Below are 12158 nucleotides of genomic sequence, written 5' to 3' on the forward strand. Positions count from 1 at the left end.
GTTAAAGTGGAAATTATTAGGTAGCTCTTCTTTGTTATAATAATGATCACTCCACAAATAAAAGCTCTTCTCCCAAAGGTACTGCAAGGCACAAAATGCTAATTCTGAAGATTATGTGTGTGCTTTTATTAAATATTACCATGCCCTGCCTGTTTGAGGGCTTCTCTGCTCTGATTGTTTTATGAGTACCCATGTTAATGTCATTCCCATCTTGCTAGCAGCAGGCACACATTTTAGCGTTTGTATGAGAGTTGATCAAAGGCCACGTGCTGGGGGAATTGCTGAGAAAACACGGACAAGCGATAAAAATCTAACAGATTAATTGGTTTAAATTTCATTTCAGGGTGTTGAACTTTGGCTCGGGACTCTAATACTACACCGTGAGTCAGGGCCTAATTACCAGATTTCCAATTTGCTTCTGAACAATGGTCGTGGTGAGTAGAAAAAGAGAGGGAAGAATGAGAAGAAAAAAAAAAGGAAGAAAGAAGGAAGGAAGGAAAGAAATCGTTCAGCCTCCAGTACATATTTAACGACTAATGTTGTGTGTGCAGACAATCCAGAGCGTTTATATTTCCTTCCAATAGGCATGGAAGGCAGAAGAAACCACGGATGCCCTCAGCAGTTTAAAATTCTCTGATTTACAGAATCAATGTTACAAGATTCAAGTGCCTGCTCATTCACATCAGAAGCATCAGGCTCTTTATAGCAAGGTGAATTTGTAAGTTAGAATTGCGCCTCAGCCTCCAATAGAAATGATCTATTTCACTGATAGAAAGCAAGGGCCAGGAAAGCCATGTTTACCTCGGGGTTTATGGGTGGCCTTGGGAATAAGGGTTAATTGAGCTCAGAGGTGCCTGCCCACTGAGGTGAATTAGTGGTGTGTGCAGCTATCAGCAGGGTCCTGGAGCTGCTCTTACTTTTGCCTCCGAAATCTTTGTACTGCGATCAATGCCTCACTTGTTTGGGGTAGCTGTGTAGATGACCTGGGTGCAAGATTTATCATCTCTTATCACGAAAATGGGGCTTTTGTGACAGTTGATGTCCTATTATGGAAGCCTCATTAGAGATGCATTGTTTGGCTCTTTTCTCCATTCCTGTATTTAAATATGCTGGGGAAACAACACTTCCTCAATTGGTAAAATGTATAAATTTAGAAATGTTCTAATCGCCTTCTAAATCTCAAGATAAAATTCCACTAAAATGGATTTTCCAGCTCCATTGTGTATAGCGTATGAAAGGATGTAAACTCTCCTCCTCCAGCATTCTGTTAGCCAGAACTCTCTATTAATGAGCGTTTCTATGGAGCAGATAACCGATGCTTACAATGGAGGTGAAGGTGCCAACACCCGCCCTTACCGGCTCCTGAATAAAGACAGAAAGATGCAATTATGTTAAGTTGATTTAACATTCAGAGTACTACAGTATTTGCAAATGGGCCACAGCTCCAGCTGTTCAAATCCCACCTCTCTCCCTCAGGGCGACCCTGAAGCAGTCATTTAGCCTCTCTAAGGCTCTTACCCTCTCCGAGCCGCGCTTCCTGCTCACAGATCTGTGGCAGAATGCAGAACGTGTCTGCTTGTGCCAGGCACAGAGCCTGCTAGTTGTTGCTATAAGAATGACTGCTATCACCAGTGCCCCACAAGCCAGTCTATTTATTCACTAGAATACCCAACAGTCTCATCATTGCAGGTTCTGTAGTTTATTGTAAAACTTTCCTAGGCACTTCCAATCCACTGACTTGTTAGCCTAGCCAGCTAAATTTACTGAGGAGGTGGATGTGGCATCAGTCCCTCCAAGGTAGGATTTTTTTTTTTTTAAGGCTCTCGTTTGCCTGGAATGAATATTAATGACGATCTTTTCCGAAATAAGGAACTGACTTTACTGTCATTGTCCCAAATTTTTGAGACTTGTGGGACCCATGAGCTCAGCCCATTTCTATGGGATACCTCTGACCTCATATACTCTCTGGCCCTTATCCCTGTGTCTATTTGATTTTGGTGAAGTTGTGCTTGAGAGCAGACTTGTTCCAGAGAGTGACAGGGATACAAAGTACTCTTCCTTGGACTCAATGCACAGATATCTGCCCTTCATGTTAAGTCAAAACAATCATTCTTGCTGCATTTTTTAACTGAAATGATTACTTCCCTGGCTACCCCCGGATCAGCAACACCAACACCTGCATTCTTTGATCCTGACAGTTGGCAGCTACCGGCCAGGAAGGAGGGCAAGCAGGTTGGCCCCTAGTGGGAAGACTGACCCTCTCTGTTTTCACCATGTGCAGGATGTGAATCTATTCTGGGTTCACCAACCTTCCAACTGGATGCCTGGGAAGCCAACAGCAGTTATAGCGCCTGGACCTGAACCCTAGCACCAGCACGTGCAAACTTCCCTTCCACAATGCTAACCACACCACAGAACCCCTAGCAAGCTAATAAACAAATAAATAAACATAGCTCTTGAATACAAATAAACAAATAAATAAAGCTCTTGAATTACTAGATTTATTTCTGCCTTCCTTTATTTTTTTTTCAGTAATTGCTTTATGCAGTTAAACATTTTATTGTTTATTAGGGTTTTCATTTTGTTTTGTTATTGGTCTGCATTTATTGCCCCATCCACTGGCATATCTAGATATTACTTGGCAAAGAATAATATATTACATATGCAAAGAGATTCTGCCTGTGTGTGTGTGTGTGTGTGGCACTTTGAAGAGAAATGTAACCCATGATACAGAGATTTCTCAATACCAGATACAATTAAATCTATTAAATATTAAATGAGGAGATTGAGAATTTCAAGTGTTTTTCATCCTTTATTCCAAAATGACTTTATTTGGCAAAGCCCCTCACTTTGACAACATTAATGGCTCTCACAGAAAAGGAGAAAAGGAAAAATTCATAGTTGGGAGATGGAAATGTAGACCCAACATCCATCTACATTAACAGAGAGTTACCCTAACACGCATATCTAGGTGTATCTCAATTTAGCGAAGTTCCAAACTATGCTGTTTGCTAAATGCAGAGCCAGCCCAAATTGTATCCACTTCCTGTTTAATTTGCAGCTTTCTTATTCTATTCTGCATCAGCAAAATTCCTCAACAATCAGTGGACATAGACCCGAGCAAAGGAAGGACAGAAATCTTAGTGCAACAATTGTAATCTGAACATTCTAGGGCAAGCACTTTTCGATTTCTCAGTTTGTCTATCTGAGATCCATAACTCTGTGCAGGATCAGTACACAGGGTTATTTAACAATTTAGCAGTGAAAAATCTTGACATTTTGATGTACCTGTAACTTCTAAATTGCACTTGAAAGACTTGTTGAAGGCTTTTTGATTCAATGACATGCAACACAGCATTGTTTTATAATATGCAAAAATTGTTTGTTAACACTTTGGAAGCTCAGAATTTTATAACTCAAGGAGGTGAGAATGTGCTGTTTTCCACTTCATGTTTGCGCTGCCAAATCCAAAATTAAAATGTACAAAATATTAATCCTACAACAACCAACGGCAAATATTGCCACCGGTTTTTTTTTTTTCTTTTCTTTTTTTCTCTTGTTCTATGATCATCAGCCACACCGTTGGAAAAAAAATTATCGTGGAAGGTGGGAGAATCCTCAAAATGAACTATTCATGGATCCAACTGTGATATTTGTTGCAACAATAGTAAATTCAGTTGCCTCTGATTATACAATAAGTAAATAACTCTTTTCTTCCTGACAAGGAGAACTTTCATGCACAAAATTATTTTTAGCCCAATTCTCCTTATTATCCTGTTGTAAGAAAAGTTATAGATATGAAAGCTAGGGAAGAAAGGGAAATGAAAATAACTTTCCAAAAATGGACAGCCAATATTGTGAAAAGAGGAAACAATTTTCAGGTTAAAAAAAACAAAAAAACAAAAAAACATGGAAGCGCTTCTTCAAGGAATACTCAAGTCTTTATTCGCAGGCAATCTTCCTGGGCCTGGAAAATCATAAAGTCAAATATGAGCAAGTCTAGTGGAAAATCTGTGATGTTAATCTTGGCTAGAGTCGTATTTTTAACAGGCCTTGAATGTGTGTGCCGGATTATCCAGATGGTCATACAGGAATCGGCCTGATAGGATTAAACCTTTATGCTGAACTCTGCTCCATCTGTTCGCCAAGGTTTGCCTTTCCTTATCTGAATATGAATTTTTAGCCTCCTTGTGTCTGGGAGCCGGACTAAATTCAACATTGAAAACATATCTGTGTGCAGATAATTTAACATTTCATTAGTTAGTCTCAGTTGATATCAGCTTGGTCTTTTTCTAGAAAACATTTTTGCAAAGAATTTTCCTAAGAAGGAATTTAAAACTATGTAGGCTCTTTTGTCATTGTTGCTAGAGGGTTTATTTAGTCTTTCTCCTCCTATTGAATTCTAGGACTCATTCAATACACTGTCATAACACGGGTTTACACTGATATTTGCCCATAAAGATCGAAAAGGAAGACTTTGGTATCTTCTCTGCAGAATCTGACTATGAAAAAAGACAAGACACACTTCCGACTGAATGAATGATCCAAGCAGAATATATTCATGTATGGGTTTTTTTTTTTCCATTACAAGAAGATTGGTATTTGTCATCATTTGATAAAACTAGCTACCACAGCCATTTCTATCATTTTCACTAGGATTTCTATGTTTTTTTAAGGAGGCTTTTTTAGGGGCAGGGGTTTGTAACTCAGAGCTTCATCTTGAATGAAACAGTCTAATGTCTATTTTGCCCTTCTGTGCATACATCCCCAGAAGAGGTGAAGTGACTTATTTTTCAGCTGGAAAAGTTGGCTGGGGCAAGTTTCAGGACAGAGGCCAGTAAGTAACCAGTAAGCCAGAGCCTGATAGATGGTTCTGGGGTTTCCAACCCTGTGACAAAGGAAAAGGGAGGGCTGTGACTGCTGGGCTCAGCGAAGCAAACAACATGCAAATGAATGAATAAGTGGTGTAAAAGAAGGATCTTTCAGAATCCTCCTTTGTGGCTGGTTGGCAATGTGATCATTAGATGTGCTCAACGTAGGTTTGTGATGGAAACGCAAGAGACTGCAGCCCACAGAGCTTGAGTCTTAAAATGTAAGATCCCTCTAGCAGTCTAGGAGGGCTCCAGCACTTTCCATGATCTTCTTAGTAACATTGGCTCTTGGCTCTATGCCCATACGAATGGCAGGGGCCAGCAGCTCATCAAAAAATTCAGGCTTTTCCACACACAGGTCTAGTTATTATGTTTACACAGTACCCTTAACTGGACAGCCAGAGGGCAGAGAGCAGTGAAACTTTGCATTTGAGCTTAAGGTGACTTACGTGTATTGGTACAAATGTACATATAACATCTTATAAAACATATGCCTTTGGCATATGTTTTTGGCAAGAATTGTAGTCGGGTGATAAAAGGTGGCTCCCTTTCAGGAAGCAGCTGATCCTAAGTGATGAAGCTCACTATAAGTAATCTCTTGTAAAATGAACACACAGCCCTAGTGTCTATTCGTCACATTTTATTGTAAACGAGGACACAGGATGTTCAATCTCATTACTGAAATCTGCTTTGCTCAATACGGTAGTCACTAGCCATATGCTGCTACTGAAATTTAATTTTTAATTAACTAAAATTAAATAAAAATAGAAATTATTTCTTGGTCATACTAGCCACATTTCAAGTAGTCAATAGCTACGTGTGACTAGTGACTATCACCTCAGAAAGCACAGAGATAGAACATTCCCATCTTCACAGAAAGTTGTATTGAACAACATTGATCTAAGGATCAAGTTTAAATAACTGAGCCTGTAATTGATAAAGAACAATCAGAGCTACCATTTAGGAGGTACCATCCATATACCAGGAACTGTGCTAGGAATAATCAATCTCTAATCCCTTCAACAATGATCACAAAATCAAATGCTCACAGAGCCAAGCAAGAAAGTCAGTAAATCAAATGGGCTAGGGACAACACAGTGGGAGAGGGGCACACTGCGGCTAACCATAGCGTAGCATATGCCCTACCCAAAAGGGACACAACTTCTCAGTTTGACCTAAGTGTTGCCATTTGAAAATGTGGGTCCAACACCAGCAGCTCTTCCGAATATAAAGAGAATTTGCAAATCTTGATTTTTAGGTAAAATCTCTTTATTTTTTATTGTAAAGCAACAAATACAAAGTTTCTTAAAGCACCATGCAAACCAAACCTAAACATGGCTTAGAGCTAGATTCAGTCCATGATCTGATCCACCAGTATGTAACTTGTATATTTCTGAAGGGCCCAGAATCACCTTTTAGTTATTAATTTCTGCAACTACACAACTAACACTGCCACTGACTCATCAAACAATAAACCCAAACCACAACCACTGCCAATTCTGCTTCTGATTGTTAAAGGCCTCTCCCATAACAACATAAAAGTCCCCAGCTAGCCTACCTCTGCTATGTAGAAGGTTTTCTATAAGCAGTTTGAGAGACGAGCTCTCAGCTCCTGAAGGATTTCTATTGTCATCATGCAAGACAGCATAGATAGTGACTTTTTAAGGAAACTGTGTTTTGAATGTGAGCAGCATCTCAAAATCAACCTTGCCCAACCTTTAGTAATGCACAACTCCTGCTCTGTGCTTTTCAGAATAGTAATGCTTATATTTCTCTTCATGACCAAGGCTGCTACCGTTCACGTATTTGCCTGGATTTTTATTATTGAGAGCCTTATCGTTTTGAGCCAGTTTCCTCTCCTCCCTGACACATTCAGTGACGCTGCACTCCAGTATTTGTTATAGCCCAGATGTTTCCGTGGTGATGATCAGTGACGTCACAAGCACCAGAATGTGTATCATCAAATGTATCCAGACAGAGGAGCAAAGTAGAATGGGACATACTGACTGACTCAGCTTCCTCAAAAATTACTCTTTGGAGTCTGGGCTGTTCAATCTGGACTGCAAAGAGCAAACACTCACACTTGCCTGTTTGTAATTCATTTTTATTATCAGATTATTAATTATGTGCTAAATCTCGTCTACATACCAAAAACCCAGATTAACCTTCCTCACAAGCCAGCTTTCAAAATGTTGCTGCTCTGCTCGAAAGCTTTCTGTTGCTTCCCCTTAGCCTATGGGATCAAGTCTACTCTCGTGAGTCTGGCCGATTCTCCCCTTCCAACCTCACACTCCATCTCTCCCAAACTGGAAGCAGGACTTGGCAACAGTTGGGACCGCTGGCTCTGGATTCAGAAGGCCTCAGCTCACATTACAGCTTCACTTGGGCAAATTACTTTTCTTAAGCCTCAGTTTCTATCACTTTAATTGGGGATAACAATTATAAGAGAATCCATCTCATGAGGTTGTTGTGAGGTTTAAGTAAGTTAATCCACCTGTACAGAGCTCTGCATGGAGCAAGCAATGAATAAATGTGAGATAGAATGAAAAAGATGAGATGTTGCAGGAGAAGGAGTAGGAATATAAGGAAAAAGAAAATGAAGATGAGGATGACAGGCTCTCCAAATACCAAACATGCTTTGCACATTTCCAGCATTTCTTTTTCAGGAAGGTTCTACCCAAACAGTACTGTATCATAAAGACTGGTCTTCTGCATGAAATGGTCTCTTCCTAGCCCAGGCTACAAAATACTTTTCAGTGAACTTCTTCATGTCTTCCCCATTCATTGGTCACAAACTGCACTCTCCGTTGAACTTTTACCTTAATATGTATGGATGTGTATAGCTGGGACTATACATATGTATGCAACTCAACCCAACAGTCAGCCTATCCCCTGCAGGCAGGGACCTCATTCATTCACAAACTGGATAGAGAATACTCTGCACTTAACCAGTACCTGACAATTAACTAGCATTGTTAAGTCTTCAAGGAGTTTGCCCATGCATTATCTCAATTATTCTTAATGTCCACCCTGAGGAGCAGGCGAGCAGGTGTTATTCTAAATTCCACTTTACAAATGAGGTAACTGAATTTGAGAGACTCTCTTGAACTTGAGACTTTGAGAGTCCACACTGGTTGATAAAATCAAACATTTAAAACACCCAAACTACCCTTCAATTTTGGTATTTATCTGAAATTTCTGCTCAGTTTGGCTAAAACATTCATTTCAATCATGTAAATACTACAGCCAAAGTCCCATAAAATCTTAGTTGTGCAATTCCTATTCCCAAGATAGAGTGTAGATATTTATTAACTTTGCAGAATATTACTACTCTATTTCCAAGCAAAGTTATTTTCCCCCTAAGACTCAGCCCACATATGAATTATAGTAAAATCTCTCTCTACCTTCTTCTATTTCCAAGTTCAAAAAATGGCATCCTAATATAATAACACAGGTGCCAATTTAAACACAGAAACACTGGAAATACTGCCAGGCTTCCAGGCTTAGAAGCGTTTCTATTGTTACAAGTTGGGCTGCTAAACACACAGTCAGAGTCTGAACATCAAATACAAGTGTAGCAGCACTATGAGAACTTATATTTTTAAAGTGTAGAGCAGTTCCCCTTAACTTCCATTTTCAACCTGGACATTATCCATCTCAATGGCGTTCATTATAGAATTTTGTGCATACAAAGAAAATAATAAAAGTTTACTGGCTAAATAGGGTATCTGAAAATAGTACCTTAATAACATTTCTCCCAACTTGTTTTTTTTTTTCTTTTGAGCAACAAGGATTGAATTCCACAGGCTTTCGCTAAGCAAATCAAGAAGAGTTTCCAGGATTCTGCCAAAGTTGAAAGGTAGAGGAATCTGAGGTCTGACTTTATTGATTTGTTGCACATAATAGTTACTGGAAGGGCACAGCTGGTTTGATGATTCAACCAGAAGATTTTAGCAAAGAATGACCAAAACTGTATTTTCGTTCTCTACAAAGAAATGATAAAATACATTGGAACTGCTGGGACAGAGTCCCCTCATCCACAGTCCCACACATAATATACCTAAATACATCTGCCTCAGGCCCCGCACAAAGTAGGTGCTCAGTATCTGTTGGCTTCCCATCCGTGCCCGAAAAGAAGTAGACAAAGAATAATGAAGAATTAAAGAAAGTTCTCAATTGGTACCAACCACATAAATTTTAATCATTCTCCTAAATAACAGCCGAAGTCTATTGCTATTTGTACATATGTTACACATGCTCGTCTCTTGAAATTTTTCTTGCTTTGCCCCAAGGTCAATGAGTGAAACCGATGTGTTGAAACCGAAGCTGCCATCGTCTGCACCTCTATTCCCCGTGTTCTCCTGCTGCATGTCTCCCCAGAACTACGGGTGAAGAATGTGGGTTTGAATAACTGGTGTCCTGCTGATTGCAACTGTCAATTAAATAAGCCAGCAAACAGGAGCATATGTTCACATATAAAATATTGATTAATTTCACAGATTGGGATAAAAATATATTAGTACTTGGGTTCCGCTTTCATGCTTAGTGGTCAGATAAGTATTCGTCCAATTCAGATCTATTTCTGCACCCCGTGGGCTCCAGAGTGTTACTTTTGTGTTTCACTTTTCTTTTCCTTCTCTGGTTACCGTCTGGTTTCCCATGTCGGTGCCTCTACTATGACTGACCAGCAGCATACGTTTCAGCAGGATTTTAATTACTAGGCCATCTCCCAGCCAACTTGCCCAAGGCAGCCTGGCAGACAAGTCCTACAATCCACGTCTCAGACTCTCTCTTGCTCCTCTCCAGGTAAATCTCTTTTTTTTCTGAAGATGCTAAAATCATGCTGATGGAATCATATTCATCTGATAAGGATGATGATCACCTAATTTCTATAAAGTTTCATTTTTGTCCACTGAGTATTTCAGGTTGCAGGGCTGGCACAGGGAGATTAAGATGGGGTGCCTGATAGTGTGACGTGATACCAGGATTTTTTATCTTAACCCAGAAAAGCACCTTCCCATATATCACTGCACATGCCAACTAACAAACCCTGGGGATTTAGCACAGATCTGGCTTTTCAATTTGCCTTTGAGTAACGTCGTCAATTTGCTTCAATTGAAGCAGGAATTATATTACATGATCAAATAGCAGGAGAATTTCTCTCCACCTCTGAAGTCCAATGTGAGGAGATTAGCATTGACTAAACAGTGGGAAAGAACAGTGGTGATGACTGCCTTGTGTCAGCTACTTGGAGGCCCAAATGCTACAGATGCAAAAACCGAACTCGTTTTCTATTTGGCCACAGCCAAATCTTTGAAGGATGGTCTCAGTTTCCCTCGTTTGCTAAATGGAGAGAATAATAGTAGTGCCCTCCTATGGTGGTTAAGAGTATTAAAAGAGATAATACAAAGGGCTTTAAGCACTGAACCTAATGGGTAGGAAATGCTCAAGGGCTGCTATCATAACAGCAAAACCATCATCACTCAAAACAGTGTCTAAAAGCTAGCATTTTACTGGGCAAAGAGTCCTGTTAGCCTGTGGTTAAGAAAATGCATTGGACCCATATCTCCAAGTCAAAGAGAAACCAACCTAGAGGAAATTCTCAAAGTTATTTTTTCAAAAAATGGATCTCAGACCTAGCTCACCTTCCCTACTAGCCCTCACCCAAGCATCTAATACTTTGTCCCCACATGGAATTTGGACACGCTTCTCCCTCTGCCAAAATTGCTCTTTCCTCTTTGCTTGACAAAATGCTACTCACTTGTATTTTAAATTTTAAAAGTGGAGGGGGAGACAAACCATGAGAGACTATGGACTCTGAGAAACAAACTGAGGGTTCTGGGGGTGGGGGATGGGTTAGCCTGGTGATGGGTATTAAAGAGGGCACGTACTGAATGGAGCACTGGGTGTTATACGCAAACAATGAATCATGGAACACTACATCAAGAACTAATGATGTAATGTATGGTGACTAACATAACATAATAAAATTTAAAAAAAATTTTTTTAAAGTGTCCCTGATTCTTCAGACTTGACTGAGTGCCCTTGTTTAAAGCTCTCTTAGCAGTCTGTCTTTTTCTTTTATAGTGCTTACCATCATTGCAATTTAAGTAATTCTGAATTAATTATTTTTTGTAATTATTTACATAATATTCACACACATACACACACACACACACACACACACACACAGGACTATATACCTCAAAATGGCAAGAGCTGTCCCTGCCTTGTTCACCTCTGCATCCCTATTGCCTAATACAATAGGCAGTCAATCAATAAGCATATGCTAAATAGATGAATGAATGAATGAATGAATGAGGGAATGAAATAGAGAAGAATCATCAGAGTTGTTAGGATATTAAGGAAGTAAACAGAGTAGTTTAAAAGTTGAAAACTCTTTCACTTGTCGTTAACAATCATCAGTACATCCACACTGGGCTTCCTAAATGGATAAGCAGCGACTTCTTGGAATCTGTTTTCCTAATTTTCCTAGGCTGATCTGGCCCCCAGTCCAGCAGCAGGGACTCTGTGCTCTTGGTGGCTAAAATTAGCACCAGTAAGCTCCCCCTGCAGTGGGCTCTAATCATGCAAAGGCCCAGGTGGATCTTGCTGACAGATGTTAAGGTTAGAAGGAAGGATAGCAGCCAGATGAGAAAACAGAGCCACCCCCTTCCGGAGGTACCAGCACTTCCTGTCTTTAGGCCTGGTTGGTTCCTGCCTGCCTACCCCCTCCCCCATGCATCAGTCTCAACACAGTTGCTGCTCTTTCTGTCATCTGAACTCAAATTCTATCTCGGAAATTGATGGGCGATTCTGCCCCTGACAACACAATGTCAGCTTTGCTCAGTGTCCAGCTGGTTCCGTATGTATTACCATAATGTGCTGCCTGGGTGGACCCTGGCTGATTCTCTCCCTTGACTCAAATCCTCCTTTCCACACTAATTTCTGCCCTCTGACATGTAGACACTACTTGTTTAAAAATAAAAACAGAGTTAACAGCTTGGGAAACATTTTGATTTTTAAAATCCTACAAGGACAGTAAGTCTATTCTAATGGTAAACTGAACTAAAAAGGTTTTCTTTAAAAGAAAAAAAAAAACAGTATTTGATTCTTAAGAAAAGAAAAATTTGTTTCCCAGGGTCCTACACTGTCTCCTGATGACTTGAAAGAATTATTACTTTCCCAACCCTTAAGCCCTCTAAAACACTTTCCCAAACTTCAGTCCTGATTTTGTCGCATCCCAGTACCACTTACACTATGACCTACTTAATATTAATTAATTAA

The 12158-nt window shown here is 39.9% G+C and overlaps 1 protein-coding gene across 13 annotated transcripts in view; it reads right to left on the minus strand.

Annotated features, from left to right (window-relative positions):
- The window catches only part of EBF1 (EBF transcription factor 1), a 391270-nt gene that overhangs the window by 102568 nt on the left and 276544 nt on the right, over positions 1 to 12158 (minus strand). For 5 of the 13 annotated variants that reach the window (XM_078066800.1, XM_078066799.1, XM_036103648.2 and 2 more), the window contains exon 9: positions 1324 to 1362. The exons of the other annotated variants lie outside the window; for them this stretch is intronic. In XM_078066800.1, coding sequence (XP_077922926.1) covers positions 1324 to 1362 — 39 coding nt within the window. The remainder of the gene's footprint in view (positions 1 to 1323; positions 1363 to 12158) is intronic. 13 annotated transcript variants of the gene reach the window in all.

Source organism: Halichoerus grypus, chromosome 2 (assembly GCF_964656455.1).
Source record: "Halichoerus grypus chromosome 2, mHalGry1.hap1.1, whole genome shotgun sequence".
Taxonomy (NCBI): Eukaryota; Metazoa; Chordata; class Mammalia; order Carnivora; family Phocidae; genus Halichoerus; species Halichoerus grypus.